The 16,915-nt window shown below is 40.8% G+C and overlaps 2 protein-coding genes across 2 annotated transcripts; both read right to left on the bottom strand.

Annotated features, from left to right (window-relative positions):
* Positions 1–12,842: 12,842 nt before the first annotated feature.
* LOC115735238 lies at positions 12,843–13,801 on the bottom strand. The gene has a single exon (XM_030666370.2). It carries the CDS (start codon positions 13,714–13,716, stop codon positions 12,958–12,960), a length of 759 nt encoding a protein of 252 aa, XP_030522230.2. The 5' UTR covers positions 13,717–13,801; the 3' UTR covers positions 12,843–12,957.
* An 884-nt stretch (positions 13,802–14,685) lies between these two features.
* On the bottom strand, positions 14,686–16,669 carry LOC115735392 (peroxidase 60-like). The gene is made up of 4 exons (XM_030666614.2): positions 16,445–16,669; positions 16,146–16,325; positions 15,233–15,390; positions 14,686–15,132 (listed from the first exon to the last, which is right to left on the bottom strand). Exons 1-4 carry the CDS (start codon positions 16,667–16,669, stop codon positions 14,718–14,720), a joined length of 978 nt encoding a protein of 325 aa, XP_030522474.1. The 3' UTR covers positions 14,686–14,717.
* Positions 16,670–16,915: the final 246 nt, after the last annotated feature.

Genomic DNA, 16,915 nt, shown 5'->3' with positions numbered 1-16,915 from the left:
ATTCAAGCACAACCAGCTACCGATCACCGAATCTCGCATCATCATCAATGATGAGCACACACCGAGAAGTCCCTCTCTAATAGCAACGGCTTTGCCAAAAGGCGATGCACACTTAGGTTTGGTGTCCTCAACACCATCACCGCGCAGAGATAACAACAACCTCAACAGGTTGAAATAGCATAAAAAATGCCTTACAAATCCCAAATCTATTTATAGATCGGAATAAAATAACACCCAAATCTAAATCTAATTTTCGATCGGGAGAGAGTAACTACAAAAGGATACGTGTTGATCACAAAATTATTTTCAGATAAGTCTATTGATAGGGAAAAGTTTCGACAATTTGCAGAGCACTCAACAATCTGGAGCAAACACTCAAAGTTGAAGCGAGCAAATTTTTCTGATGCACTCGCGTTTCGATATTCGGAGAGCTTAGATGTCAATTGCAGCTCCACAAAATTGACGAAGAAATTTATTGAAAAGAACAAGTACGGGGAAAACAAAAGCAATGTAGAAAAAAGGGAAATGGGAAGGGAGGGAGAGTGGGGGAAAGGACCCTCTCTCTCCCTTGGGAAGGCTTCTGCAGAAAAGAGAAGGGAGGCGACGGCAGGAGGGAGAGAAACCCTAGGGGAGAAAAAGAAGGCATAAAATAAGGTCAACCAGTGAAATAATATGAACGGACCTATCGACTCTTTAATTGAAAAGACACTTTTTGATTGATTTCATAGCTAATGCGATTTGACAAAAGTGGCATATGTTTTGCTTTACTGTGTCCATAGTGGGGCCTAATACTAAAATTTGCTTGGTCCGTTAACAGAGTATTAGAAATACTAATGAATCCTAAACTCAATTGAAACAAAAACTTAAATCAAGGGACTATGAAATTACTAAGTTCATCGACTATGCTTACCAAGCATAACCATACAATGTCGAATTGACTATCCATTTCTGGGGATTATCCAAACTAATGTTCCTATTATGTACCACACGAAAAGTCTAGAATGCATGAAATTTTTGTTTTCGCAACTTTGTATAAGAGTAGGGAATTTCATTTTATTTTGGACCAACAAAAGAACATACATTTCTAAGCACGTATCGCATCGTGGCGATTCTAACGATCACATCCTCCATATACGAGTCTGTAAAATCTTGTCTCGAATCTAAGGAGAACATCATCCCAAGTGGGCATCCTTCTTGAAAAATAAAATAGCTCAATCTGCCTAGAAATTGTCCCTTCAAATCTCGAACCGATGCATCATTTTCTCCGTCTATATACATTGAATCCTCGACCAACCAATTTGTAACTCGGTACTATTTGTTAACCTTATTTCATGAAACCCAGTTTTGGCCTAAGCGAGCAGATTGATTTGGGGCATAAGCCACTAAACACATGACCAATTCTATTTCTATCTAGTCAGGGTTTTCCTTGAACACATCTAGGGTTCTTAGTTGTTACAATTCTAAGTTGAATCATCAAAAAGTTTTTTTCTATAACCATAGAGCGTCGCCCATCGCTGTCATGATAGTTGTTCTAAGTTGAATTCCATGCTGGTGAAAAGTTTCGACCTTCTGCCGCATTGACCAGTCACCTTCGTTAATCGCACGCTATAGACAACTTGTGGAGGATTAATTATTTTAAGCAGAGAAGCGACATTCACCTGAAGCATCGAGGCTGGTGCTAGTTTGCTCTGGATCAGCAAGTTGCGTTTAATTTGGTTTAGATGGATGAACTTCTGCATCTAGGTTAAGAAGATTATGCATTTCAGTCAATTTCAATAAGGAGACACTTCGGAAAATTTTTGAGTTCTTCCTTCTTGTCGATCCCACCTGAACTGAAGTGTTCAAATTTTAACATAAAGTCGAAGCCCTAAGAGCAGAATAAGAAACAAGAGTATTTATTTCATGGGTTAATACTACGAAAAACACCAAACCGATAGATTTGTGATACGTGACGATTGATAGATGTACCAGTTTGGGATTTTTATCCTCTGTTTGTCACATGTGTATCAATTTAAGATTTTTTGTGGTATCAACCCAATTTAATGGAAATTAGGAGAAGATAAATTTGTTACGGATGTATCAATTTGGGATTTTTTGTGGTCACAAAATTAATTTGAAGTAAATTTGTCACAAGTGTACTAATTTTAGATTTTTTGTGGTAAAAAAAATAGTTTATGGTAAATTTATCATAGGTATACCGATTTACCTTTTTTATGATAAAAAAATAATTTGAAATAAATTTGGGTCAGTTTGAGCTTTTCGTAGTTTTAACCCTTATTTCATTTAGTTTACCTTTCTTCTGGCGAGAGTCATTTCATTCTCTCGACTTCCATTGAAGTTACGTAGATGACTGGCCAACAATTTGAGATATGCCTTATTGATTTTTTAGGATTCCGCTAGGCACTCAACTCAAGAAATTCCTCACTTCTTTCTCTGTCTTTCATTTCTTTTCACCATTTGAAATTACATAGCTTTGGTGCCTCAACCATCTCCGAGGTCGAGAAAACAACGGCAACTGCGGTGACGATTAAACATAACCGTCGGGTCGATACAGTGCGGGATAATCGAATTTAATAGTTATTCTAAAGAATCCGCCTTTACTTGATTCGGTACCGTACTAACTCGTTTCTTTTTATTATTATTTTTTTATAACGGGGCTTGAGATATATTAGAAAGAAGAGGACTTACTTATAATACGCGTGCGCTATAGATTTAGATTGAGCAATAAAAAAAACAAACAAGAGAGATAAAACTGTAAAAGTCAATCCAAACACACCCGGTAGACGTGCTAAAACATAGAGAAAAAGGCCAAAAGGGAAATAAATGAGGACCCATCTTTGACTATCTTAGATTCATAATTAACGACCACGAACATTCCGTACCTCTTATGATGTCCTATCCTTGTTTTTAATCCAATTTTTTTTTTTTATGGGTGTTTGTTCACTGTTTTTTCCACGAGAAGATAGTCCACTTTCGGTGGATGTCTCCCATCATGATTTTGTTGGGTTGTGCTGTGTTGTAACATTCTCACGAGGCTCGTTTATAATTTCTCCGACATTTCGTGTTCTCGCGAGCTTGACTCCCTATTCCTCTCGAAAATCATCATTTTGATAATAAAAGTCAAGAACACACGCAATATTTGGAAAAATTACAACCATTTTAAGACTCCATTTATTTCGCGAAAAATAACTTTTCGAAAAACGGTTTTTGGATTTTTCGGATTTTGGAGGCAGAAAACAAGCTAGTCCCGAAAAATATTTTTTCCTATGAAAAAAAACTCCTTCAAAAGTGGGGAAAATATTTTTCTTTTTAGTTATTTTATTACTTTCTTTTCTTTTTTATTTTTTTCAAAATTCGAAAATTTTTATTTTTTATTTTTTTAATTTTCTTTTATTTTAATTTTTTTTTCCTTTTTCCTCCTTCCTCCGCCAGATCAGCAAGGTTCGAGCTCGGCCAAGGCGATCTCAACCATGACGGAGGAGGTGAAGAACCCCATTAAGGACAGACCCATCGGAGTCTCAGGCTCCGTCGTCCTCGTCAACGTCCTCTACTGCTTGATGGCCGCTTCCATATCCATTTTCCTCCCCTACGACATGGTAAAGAATCGCAAATCCGCCCATCGATCGTTTTGTCTGAATCATTTGGTGTGCGTACAGCGTAGCACATTGGCTAAGAGGTTGTTGCGTTGGGCACTGCGTTGCTTTAACATTTTCTCTCCAAGTAATTCCTCATCTTCTCTCTCTCTCTCTCTCTCCATCTCTCTTCAGCGAGCATTCGATGTTCTGCAAAAACATAAGAAAATAGATGAAACTAGAGAGAGCAGAGTTCTCTCTCTCTCTCTCAATCAGCGTCTAAGATATCTAATAAAATCCGAGTTGGGCACGAGCACAATCGTCACGATTCTTAGTCCATCCACGTGTTTTTCTTGATATTTTTTTTCTTGTCGCCGTTGACAACGGTTGCTGCGTTGTTTCGATGGCGGCAGATCGACTTGGAGGCGCCGTTCGCAGGGGCGTTCCAAGGGCGAGGAGGGTGGAGGTGGATGTCGAATGTGATCGGGGCCGAGGTGACCTTCGGATCCTGACGTCGCTGATAGTGGCAATGCTAGGCAAGCGCAGTACATGTGCGTGATTGGACAGTTCGGCGTGGCTCTCGGCTGGTTCACCCCGGATCGAGCCTCGAGTTCGCCTACTGCCAGAGATCAACCGAAACCAAAATAAAAATAAAATAAAAAAAAGATAAAGGATAAATAATTAAAAAAATTCGAATTTAAAATAATAAAAAATAAAATAAAAAACAGAAAAACAAAAAAATATTAAAAGAATCCGTAGAGAAAAATCAAATTTGATTTTCTATACCAAACGATGGAAAATATTTTCCGGGTCTTTTTCATAGTTTAACCAAACACCGAAAAATATTATCATTTTTTTGAAAAATTATTTTTTAGAAATTATTTTCTAAAGACTTCGCATTTATTGTGAAACAAATGGAGGTGAATCAAATAAATCAAATATCTGCGTTTGGTCGTCGGGATTTCTCGGTCGGATAGGATTGGATAGGATAAGATAAGAAATCTAGGGATTTGGCCATATCATATCCACTGTTTGGTGAATCATGGATTTAAAGTCGGATATTCTCATATCATATACTATCCCGCATTTGGTAGAAATTGTATATCAAGATAAGGACATATATGCCCCTACGTGATGCTCATGAAATATTCCGATCTTATTACTATAAAAATAACGTTCTCATACACAAAAAAAAACTTGAAAATATACACATTTTATTAGATTTTCAAACCTCTTTGCAAAAAATAAATAAAATGAAATGAAAATAGAAACAAATGAGACAAGAAAGTTGTCATCATTCTAAAAGTTAGCTTTTATATGACGGATAAAAGAAATCTTATCCGACCTTATCCTAGCCCTCCCCTCGGATTTTTTTATCCGGGTTATATCCCATCTATATCCGACATTATAATATTCGGGACACCTACTAAATACGGGATAAGATAAAACATATCTTATCCCGAGTTTTATACGGACAACCAAACGCAGCCCTTTCAGTGTTCTCCGAAAGACAGCAAAAGGAAGATGCAAGGATATTTCTGAAGACTGGGGTAAACGAATTTCATTTGTTCTTGGACATCGGAGAAAAAGAGATCGTGTTCCTAGATTGCTGATCTCGATTGCCCATTCTTATAATAAAGAGCGTGCCATTGCACAGTTCTAACAACAATATTTTACTAAAGATTTTATGCTTGAATAATAAAAAAACAGAAAAAAAAAAATTAGATAGAATATCTTTTCAAGTAAGGCGTAGGTGAATCTGTTGCGAAACCTTCACGTTGGGTCAATATCATTTTGGATAGATCTAATGTACAAAGTCACTAGAGTAAATCTCGACGCCCCGTTCTTACTTTCCATGGAAAAACAAGTTACTCTAGGGACGAGAAGCTATTGGGGTGGCATGGGGGTCCCCGTTTTCGGTGAGCGGGCGGGGTTCTGAGGGCCGCTCCGGTGAGGGTCACGGGAGCAGCGCCCTCGAGCCGTCATAAGGCTTTCATAATTTAAGCCCATATTTTATTGGTTGTTTAGGCTTAGGCCCATAAGTTGTTATATATTATCTCTTTCACTTGTAAAAAAGTGATGTGACAAAGAGTTACAACATGTTAATTATAGTGAAATTATCTATTAGATATAGCCATAATTTAAGATGAATCAAGATAAGAATCGTGTCTTGATTTCACTTTATTATTTTTACGCTCTATTTCATTGTGATTGTGTGTCGAATCCTAACAGAACCACACTGCTGCAATTTTCTTGTTTGCGAAATCGAACTTCCAAGATACTCTATTACGATTCATTCTTTGACTAATTCAATTAACCAAGCGAATTGACTTCTACAGGATATATGCTCAAATGGAATGGGTTAGCCAAACGCTATCAATCATGAAAGATCCAATTTGGTTTAGTGGGGGTGGCGGCTGGAAACCCTCCCACCGCGGGACCTTTGAAATCCCAATCAAATCGCTCCGCAGCTTTTGAGAATGATAGCTTTTGGACATTTTCAGACGTGTTTGACGCCCCGGGATTGGAGTTGAATCTTGGTTGGATAGAGTAACTTGGATTTGTTTCGGTGAAAAAGAGAGGCGAATCCTCATTTCCATACGTCATTTGCATCCATTTGGGAAAAGTACAAATGGTGCATACTTTTTGGAGCTATAGCTATCCTCGTATCTCTTGATGTTGGTGATGACTCAAGCTCTACTATTATGAGGGGTCATAACCGATCAATCGCATTATCCATTTGATATGCATTTCAATCATTGAGAGAATTATCAAAATCCTCCTAAACTTATTGTAATTGTACAAATTCAATCATAAATCTTTTCTTTTTTTTGTCAATTCGGTCCTAAACCTTTTGCATTTGTGTCAATTCAACTAATTTGGCCGGCTGGTGTAGACGTAGCACGCCGGCGTTGACGTGCCACTTTTATAAATAATATTTAAATCATTTTTTTCGAATTTTTATGATTTTTTTCTCTTTTTTTTCTTTAGATTTGTTTTTTTTTCCAACCATTGGGCCGGCGAGGACACCAGGACCTTCGCTGGCCCTCACCTAGGATGGGCGATGGCCGCGACAACCTCGCTCGCCCATATCAAGCAAGAGCGTCATGGCCCTCACCCGGACCAAGTGAGGGACACGACGCTCTCGCCTAGTTTGGGCAATGGCCGCGAGGCCCACAACATTCTCGCCAGCCCAAGGGTTTGGGAAAAAAAAAAGACTAAAGAAGAAAATTCATAAAAATTCAAAGAATCATTAAATATTATTTTTTTAAAAAGTGTCACGTCAGCACTAGCCGATCAAATGTATTAAATTGACACAAATGTAAAAATATTTATGACTGAATTAATAAAAAAAAAATATTTAGGTTTGAATTGACACAATTGCAATAGGTTTAGAACTGGTTTAGTAATTTTCCCTTCAATCATCCTTTACGGTTAAATTCCGAAACCCTGCCATTTTTACTAGCAGATTCCATGTGCGGTGTTATTTGATGTGACCCCCTTGTAAGATACTCTCTCACAATGAGGTATGGGCCAAAATGGAATTGCTTCGTTGGAATTGACTTCTGCGATAAAATGCCTTTCATCAAAAGTTGCTTTTTGATTTTTTAATCGATGAAAAAGTGTGAGGATATAAAGATACAACGGTCGAATTTAATCGACGACGAAGCACCCATAAACTATAACAAAGATTCAAGTCAAAATTTAATGACGACGCAGTATCTGAAATCTACAGACATCAGTACACTACATGAATTAAAAGATAATATGTTTTGTGTATTATGCGTGGGATCTTCAATAGACGAACACCAGCATTTATAGTGTTCACAACGTCATTGCCTACGAGCAATTCTTCCGCAGTTTTAGCAATGCTTATACATCTCCAAGAATCTTGATCCCATATTCTGACGTTTCCATGATTTCACCTCCAGGTAGCTGTTCCCTTAAAATCGCACCTTGATCTCTCGCATTTGTAATTGTCGAGTTAACTTTATTCTTCCTCCACGATCCACCGCACTTCATTGCCCTATACACCGATGATTTCAAATTTGAGTAACATAATGAATTTCGACACCTCTCCAAGCATTCAATTCTCATTCGGTGTCACAATCGGTAATCTGCCGATCCCTTTTTAGTCCGTGTCCTTACCGACTAATTCTGCCATGATAATCATCAATCATACTCTATCGTGTATCGACAGCTTATTCATGGTCATCCACGTATGTGAATATCAACAACGGTTCTTAAGGTCATCGGCAATAGTTCACGTGTCCATTGTAACCACTCGTCCCAAGCCACCTGCCGACGTACAAACAAGAATCGATCATTGGGCCTACACGGATCAAGCCGAAAAGATGTGTAGGCAGTTGGTAATCCTTCGTAGACCCCAGAAGCACCCCAAAAGTCTCAAGACATGAATCTCTTTCACCGACAATCAACTGCTCGACGTAATTCAAGTTCAGAACAACAGGGATTCTCACAAGTTCACATCACTTCTGGCAGACCATAAGAGATCAAACGCCACGGGAATCGTTAAGAATTCGGTTGCGCACAGCGAATAGAGAGGGGCTTTTAGCCGCATATAAAGAATTTGACCCTCGCAAATGCTCTTGTACTGCAGCGATATTGTCGAGATGGCACACTTCCAATGCATATACTCAACAAACTGAGACATCATTCGAGAAGGGACCATGTACAACATACATCGGGGGAGCAGTCGCATCATGCTTGGGGGGTTGTGGTGGGGGGCGGAACATACGCACATTGTTGTTGAATAAGGAAGAGTTTCAAGACATCAATCAATATCAATCAGTCAATCCATAAAAACCATCGCTGGGATTCACGCAGCCATCACCATTACTACTTACCTAAACCAGAAGTACGGTTATAAAGTCCTCCACAGGTGAAGTGAACATCCCAAGCGGACCGACCCACCATCCGAGAACACACATCAAGAGAGTCCAACTGCAACCACAACTAGTCAGTCAATGTGTATGCGACCGATAAATGGTGGATATCATATCTTCGCCCCTCTCAAACTCCATCACCCATCCACACCATCCTAACTAGTTTTCTTTCCTATTACAAACATGTTACTGACTTGATTGCCTGCCCAGTAACAAACAACAGCCATCAAATGACAAATCTGTTCATAGTTCAAAAGAGTCTCCAATTAGCTGAAGAGGTGAACCTGAGAGAGAGGCTTCATGGTCAAGATAAAGTGAGAGATCGACATGAAAATATCCAAACAAAGGATGTAAATCATCATGATAAGAAGATGTACAATCCACTGAAAAATGTAACGGAATTTTGAATATCATCCCACCACCTTTTGTGGTCCAGTTCCAGATGCATCGACAGGGCATCAACATACTTGACGAGTAATCTGCATAATCAGGCAAATCATAGACGGGAGATTCGAAAGCAGCCTCAGAGAAAGTTGGCAAAGCAAGTGGCAAATCATAGATGGGAGATTCGAAAGCAGGATCAGAAAAGGTTGTGGTCCACTAAAGATTGAGAGAAACTAGTAAGCTAGCACATGATATGAGCAGTTAACAACTTGAACCCAAAGCACATGGGTACACAGGTATATAACTCAACAAATTTTACCCACAAAAGCAACTTTGATCATTAAGCTGTGTTACAAAATGATCTTTCATCAGAAATGCTTCAGTTACGAAATATTTATGCACAACAGCATCTGCAGTTACATATCCAAAAGGAGGGTGAGGACGACTGACCCATGTGCTATTGCTTTAGGTAAACAATCTTCTCCCGAGTCCTGATGATGTCCTTTTCATTACTCAAGCATCAATTGAAAGTAAAGTCGCCTCTCACCCCGTGTGGAGATTCCATCAACTATAGAAAGTATAGTCAACAAACACCATTCTACACAAAGAAAAAGAGAATCCATGGACACCGCAGAGGTCATCATCCACTGGAGACAGCATCTCATACTCGTACAGTGTTTATTACAGGGCGTGACAATATGGTCAACAAAGCAATCAAGAGATCTTTCTTTCATGGCACATCACAATTGTTGCCATTCTATGTCCAAAATTATGGCCAGAAAAGTCATTTGATTGCTTACAAGGTATCATTGTCACATATGCATTCTTCACTCGGCCACTGTGCCTCGAACAGTGTTGATATCAGAGTTGATTTCACTTCTTTCAACGAAAAGCAAGAAAAGTGAAATCAACTCTGATATCAGCATCTAGAAAGCAACAGTGGAAAATCATGATGATCAGATGAAATCAAAAGGACAAGCTAACACAGAACAAAAGCCACAGAAACATACTAACACCATTGGCAGAAAAAAAAAAAAAAGAAGGACAAATCTCTTCAACATCCTATCGCAACAAGAGATTGCTCAAAGAAAAGCAGCAAAGCTAAAAGCAATATCACTCTGTGAGGTCAGATGTCGATCAGGCAAACAGAATCTTGCTCGTTATTCACATTAGAAAACATTATCCGCATTGAATTCAAAGACCCCAAGAGAAGATGACAATTTGGTATCAATGTCTTGCTTGAAGAAGAGTTTGCCTCCATCAAAACCTATTAACAAGCTATCCACAAGAATCTAGTTAATGGAAAATCCAATCCAAAAGCTTAAGTTAAGAGGTGGAGGGAAACCACATACATATAAAGAGCATATAAATCATATTGTCAAGCTATGTGAGATTTCAACACTAGTAATAATCAACTCAGTATCAAGTGCAACACGGAACCTCCAATTAAATTCTGTCTGTGAGGCTAGATAGTTTGACTGCACAATTTAGTCACTACTCTCATATAGATGGAACCTATTACCAGGATTTTGGAGTGGAATTCATTGCATTTCAGAACTTCCCTGTTCCTCAAACGCAAATCTTGGTCAAAGAAAGCAAGACAACCTAAAATACCCTCATAAATGAAAATAAACAGCAACTCTTAATCAGTGAGATAACTGCGTGGTCTCTACCATCTGACAAATAGGAGAAAGTGCTCCACATAAACTACACCAAACTACTTCGACCAAAAAAAGAAAAAAAAAAAATACACCAAACTACAAGTCTCCAATATCCATATCCGTCAGCAGTAGTCCAGCCACACAGGATCAATGCGGAAGAATTTTGCTCCTGGAAATCACCTCATGACAGCCAACGCCAAATCCAAAGATGGAGGAGACAGGGAAACAGAGAGAAAAATATAACTCACGCTGTTGGTGCCTCCCGCACAATCTATTTTGACTTTGTTATTATGATAAGGAAAACAAATAATTCTTAGGGTTCCTTATGCACCAAGAAGGAAATACATGATGTACCAAAGTTGCCCACAAGGACATGGGTGCATCCAATCAACAATCATCTTGTCTTCATACATAAGATATAGAATGGAAGTTGATTTGTTTCACTTTCTATTATTCTGAACAACCTGCTTTAGTATCCCTGCATTCAAAGTGAAGTATTATGCTACATTCAACTTTAGCATCCCAATAGTATTTGGCCGCATTTCTTCAAGTCAGCCAACGGATTATGAAATAAAGAAAGCATTGAAGAAAATTCGAAAGGACTAAATTCAATTTGATGGGAATCAGCATGGTCAAAGTTTGGCCACCTGATGTCAATAACACAAGAATTAATTTTAACCTGTATGACCATCTTGAAATCGCATTAAAGCTCTATCAATGAAATACCCTAAAAATCAAACAAGACAAATTCCCCGTCTAGAGAATGCAAGAGAAATAATATGTTTTTCTGAAAGGTACAAAGAAACAATATATAACATGAGAATGACAGTTGAAAGTGCACTGACAATCTATATCAAAGCAGTACCCCAAATAACAACTAGACTGATTCACCACCAAGTTTTGAACTTGCTCTAGAGTAAGATGGCTACAATCATAAGATAGAATAATAAAGCAACGCCACAGGAGACATGCTCTTTCAGGGGCTTCCAACAGCTTGATCCGCCACCAGTTGTAGGAGCAGCTTCTTGATCATGCTGATGTAGTTAGAATAATATAAAAACCTCTTCCTACTTACAAAGAGAGGAGAGGGGCTTCTATCCACTAAATTTGATGCAGACAGAAGGCGTGAAAAATCATTCTATTGCACCATATGCAAGTTACTAGAGCTAAGAGTTGCTTAATGAAAAAATGACGGTTAATAAAGCTTCAAAAGTAATAGCATCATTTTGGGTTCCACTTCTTGCAAGGGTAACTAGTTACTTTCTTACAAAAGGCATACATGATACCACATCTGGAATAGAAACAATTCCACAGAATCAGATAAAGGAAGATATGGAAAATATGATCCCCACTTTCTAGAGTATCAGGTGCCAAACTGTCAAAAAGGAAGAGTATCATCTTCTATTTTGACAAACAGTTGTTATCCATCTGGCATTTCATAATTGCCATCCATAGTCCATAAGATCAAGCACATACACAGAATCGAACTTTGTGAAACAACACTCGGCTTCTTAAAAAGTGGACATGCAAAGAGAGGAAAAAAAGAAGTTGAAAGCTCAACGTGCAGGTCGCGCAGGAGAATCTGTAAGGACATCAAATGCCTCTCTCTCTCACACACATATTTTTCAGCATTACCAACGAAAAAATCTCCAGATATCGTCGGTTATCATCATCATTCATATTCTCCATCAAGGTCTGCATGCGGTAAAGATTCCTTTGGTCATAATGTGTAAATGCAGCTGTTTCAGCTAATGTTGTTAGAATTATCTTCTTCAAAGTAGCAAGCCAAGGTTGTAAATTGGCTGCCACAATCCCATCCAAAGTTTAAGAAGTTCTTGTGTCCTCTGCCATGTAGTTAGTCATCTTCCATGAAAATCCAGTTCACCGCTGCTAAAAGAGCAACACAAAGTGACACTAACGGGTCACTTGAACAAACAGTTCCATCTTGAAGGCCACTCTACTTCTAGTCCCAGTCTTCAAACTCTTGTAGCTTATCACATTATTATGCAAATTACATGGTCAGAACAAACTCTCTATTGAGGAATTTTTCTAATCGCTAAAAGAAACCTCAACTTCCCAGAAGCTGAAATTACTTGTACCAACTACCAAATAGACAGTTGCACAGATTCTCAAGGGCACCCCTGAATAATTCGGATCGGAAAAGTAGATACACTAATTGATCGCATCATATGTGGTATACATGTAAGTATTCAAAAGTTCCAATGTAGCTCTTGTTCTGGTTCTGAAATTCAATCCGAATCAGCAATATGATATATCTGCCGCATCGACTGAGCATCGAACCACATAGATATAGATGATAAACCAAAGAACGAATGGATTCAAATGACTAGATCGTCAGAATTGGAGAGTAATCAACCACAATTATTTCCTCGATGATAACAATTTCCTCAAGGGTACATTTATACATGTTCATCAATCGAGAAAACCTGTTTGCCGAAAAATGGCGTTACGAACTTGCCTCAGATCCCTCCCCTTGAGTGTCCTCCCAGCGCCTTCAAGCACAGAGCACGCAATCATCGGCGACCGGGCCAAACTCCTTGCCACAATCTCGTGCGGTGGCAACATCGGTCCATCTCCGTCGTCGTCGTCATAATCATCATCGACTTCGTCGAGTTCGCGACATCTCCTCAACATCAACGCTGGGAACGCCGGCACTTTCACCGGCGCCGATCGGTGATACCTCGAGCCATAACTGGACGAAGCAACTGGCAACAGGCGCTCCGGTGGAGGCTTCGGAACCGTCGGGATTGACATCATTCTCGAGGACGAAGCCGAGGAGGAAGCGGAAGAAGACGAGGAGGAGGAGATTGACGCTTTGCGGTTAAAAACGGAGCGAGGTTCGTTCTCCGGCAGGGCCGCGAGGACTCCGAAGCTTTCCGACCGACCGACTGGCAACGCCTTGCGGAGGTGATGCCGTGGATAGGAAGAGAAGGAGGACGACGGAGGTGTCGACGACGATGGCTCGTGATTGTGCTGTGCGATATCGGCGGTCAAGTCACCGGTTAAGAAAACATCGTCTTCGTTGAGCTCATCGCCGACGGCCGCGGCGGAGGAAGTGCTGGCTCCGGCGGGGTTAAGTGGTGGAGCGTGAGGCAATAATGCACCAAGGAGGCGCTCGGCGGAGAAAGATTTTCCTCGGCGGAGCCGGGCGGACGGCCCGTTTCCTTCCATCGGAGATCCGACCAGGCAGGTCTCGCCCGAGTACAGGGAAGGTGGGCAATAGCAGTGGGATGATTTATGCCGGAGGCGACAATGACGTCTTGTAGCGGGGGCATACATATAAATTGGAGGACTAATTCCCAGTAAAAATCCCAATTTCACGTCTAATTTCAATTTTATCCGACACTTTGTTTTTTTTTTGTCTCAAAAAAGTTTTCAACTTGCACTAAGATTTCAGATTTCAACTAAAACTTAAAACATACCTGAAGATTTTAGATTCCACCTACCCGAGATATAACACTTACTCATCTAAACAGGTTTCTCCTCATACTTACCTTGAAAATTTTGGAACTGGACATGTTTCCACCTGGTGATTCTAGGTTCCAAGTTATACCCCATAACTTCCACTCTAATATCAAATTTGCCAATGCTTTTATAAACGCAAATTCTAATCATGGGCCTCTAATTGATAGAATTATTAAGAGGTTCGGTTATCAAATTCTAGGATTTGAAACCCGATTCTATAGACCTTAAAACCAACCCTACTGATCCGGTCCGGCTCCAGGGTTGATCTAGAGAACTTGGCCGATTCTTTTTTCTTCTTTTTTTTTTTGAGGTTTCATTTTCTGTATTTTTTGAAAGGAACAAAAAACAGAACTTCAGGAAATGGCAATAAATAAAATACCAATAAAAGCCAAACAGAAATATAAAGCAACAAGAAATTATCCAATTCATCTCTTACAAGTTGTATATCTCCCACTTGCCGAGGGCATCCACTCATAAGATGGATTCAACAACAACAACAAAACAAAAAATCAACAGAAAGATATTAATTTCTACGCCTCGAAGCAACCAAAAAAAAAAAGAGGACATCGATTGATGGTATCGACACGTGACTATTGTCCCTATAGAATATCGATCCAAGTCAAAATCATGCACCGGCGTCCAAATGGTGTCGTCGAATGAAAGAATGCAGCAAAATCCGAACAATCGGCGGGAGGGCAAACGCTAATTCAACGGCGTTTGTTAAGGGCTCGGCAAGATCTCCTAATTTCGCCGGGCAGGCGGCTCTGGAGCGCCCCCAGCTTGACCATGGCGCGGCCGAACCTGGCGGAGAAGTCGGTGGCGTTGGCCAGCGTCGCCACCAGGGACTTGCTCCGCCGGTCCGACGCCAGCTCCTGGTCGATCTGCAGAACCCCTCTCCGGGCGAGTACCTGCTTGTAGTAGGAGCTGTCCACGACGAGAGCGCTCGTGGGATTCTGGTCCAGGTCCACGGTGTTGTCCAGGGTGGCGGATTGCGGGCACCTCGGCCGGAGGGCGGCCACGAGCTTAGGATCCATGGTCGGGTCGGGCTTCCCCAGTCCGTTGAAGTCGTAGAGCCGGTCTTGGAAGAGGGAGCAGTGCGCGATCCCGACAGTGTGGCCACCTGCGAACCAAAATCAATGCGTGCGTAAATCAAGTTGGAAGTCGTTATAATTATCGCACAGGCCGCCGGAGAAAAGAGAACCGGCGCCGGTAGGCGGTAACTAGAAGAAGGACCATGTCGGAGATAGTAAGTCCCTTTTGAGCGAAGGCCGAAGCGGCCTGAGACACCGTGATGGAAGGACCTGGGAGATTCACATTTCGGGCGAGGGATACCTTCCCGTCAAGCCTTCCCGTTTGCACACCGTACCTTCCTCCCTTGGCCTGCAATTCAGTGTGTTTTGCACAGGGGAAAGACATTATTCGAAATAGTGTTAGGGCTAATCTGAACGGGGACAATTATAAAAAAAATGTCTTAAATCCATTGCAATTGTACCAATTTTAATTTTAATTTTTTTTTTAGTCAATTGAGTCTCCAAGCCTTTTTTATTTGTGACAATTCAATTCATCTCGTCAATTTTGAAAGGAAATCTCGGACATAGATGTTGGATGTCCTGCGAGGGGTGGCTAGGGCTCAAGTGGACATTTTCTAATAATTATTTTTTAGTTTTTTTCTCTTTCTCTTTCTCTTTCTTTTTTATTCTTTCCCTTCTTCCTCTACCCAGTCGCCGAACCTCGGCACCGACATCCTCTTCACCGAGCGACTCGTCGGGCTTGTCTTGGGTTTGTCGCCAAGGTTCGGCAACCAGCTAGAGGAAGAAGGGAAAGGAAAACAAAAGGAAAGAGAAAGAAAATAAAAATAAAAGGAAAAATTAAAAAACCTAGAAAAATATATTGAAAATTATCCACGCTAGCGCCGGCAGTGCCACGAAGGACAGACGGCATCTATATCAATAATTTTTTTTACCAAAATTGACACAAATGCAAAAGGTTTAGGATTCAATTGGTAAAAAAAAAAAATTATGACCGAACCGACACAATTGTAATAATTTTAAAATTTTTTTGGTAATTTTCTCAATCCAAACATCACATGATGACTTTCGAACGAATGCAACCAAGTTTAAATCGTTTTCCATTACCAAAGCGACAGCATCCCGAGTTGCCATGACGATAATGTCGGCGCAAGAAACGACTCCGGGGCAAATAGCCTCGACCGCTGCCTTGACCGCGTCGATAAGATCGTAGCCCCTCACGCTCAAATTCGGCCCCGCCGTTTTCTCGCTCGAGCTCCCGTCTAGCAGGATCGACGCATCACAGCCCTTCGAGGGAAAAGAAAAGAGTTGGCAACATTAGCATCGATCGGCCATCAGGACGACTTCAGAGTAGATTGGAAGCGTATGCTCTCTGGAAGCATAGTATGGTCTAATGAGAGATTTACATTGACGAAGCAATCGTGGAACTGCATGCGGAGCAGCGCAGCGACGATGGACCGGTCCCTGGCGAATTGAGCAGCCACGACGGTCGCGACCACGGACTCGACGTCCACGAGACCGCACTTGCCTTTGTAGAATCCTGCCTGAAGGGTTGCCGCAGAACACGGGGCCGTGAAGGCCAAGAGGACGACGACGCTGAGGGCCAATGCCAATCTACCTCCACTCGACATCTTCGTTTTGGCCATCGTTTTCGCTCGAGGGTTTGAATTCGGTCACGAATTGAAGAAGCAAGCCCTCCTTCTTCTTCATTTTATGGAGAGAGATTGCGAAACGGGGGAATTACCGAGATCACTGCGTCGCACGACCATCACAACGTGGGGGTATGATCTCGTCGAATGGTGTAGTTGTTGACCACCAACGTGCGTACACGTACAGTGATAAACCCTAATGGCAAGAGAGATGCGTACCCATGTGAG

This window comes from Rhodamnia argentea, chromosome 8 (genome assembly GCF_020921035.1).
Source record: "Rhodamnia argentea isolate NSW1041297 chromosome 8, ASM2092103v1, whole genome shotgun sequence".
Taxonomy (NCBI): domain Eukaryota; kingdom Viridiplantae; phylum Streptophyta; class Magnoliopsida; order Myrtales; family Myrtaceae; genus Rhodamnia; species Rhodamnia argentea.
This window is presented reverse-complemented; position numbering and strand designations above follow the sequence as displayed.

Bases quoted from the DNA above. Each gene is read 5' to 3' on its own strand.
- LOC115735238 (XM_030666370.2), bottom strand. From the start codon at position 13,716: ATGGAAGGAAACGGGCCGTCCGCCCGGCTCCGCCGAGGAAAATCTTTC.
- LOC115735392 (XM_030666614.2), bottom strand. From the start codon at position 16,669: ATGTCGAGTGGAGGTAGATTGGCATTGGCCCTCAGCGTCGTCGTCCTC. The intron at 16,326-16,444 runs GTAAATCTCTCA...TTTCCCTCGAAG, and splicing joins TCCACGATTGCTTCGTCAAT to GGCTGTGATGCGTCGATCCT. The intron at 15,133-15,232 runs AGTTACCGCCTA...ATTTTGGTTCGC, and splicing joins TCCGACATGGTCCTTCTTCT to AGGTGGCCACACTGTCGGGA.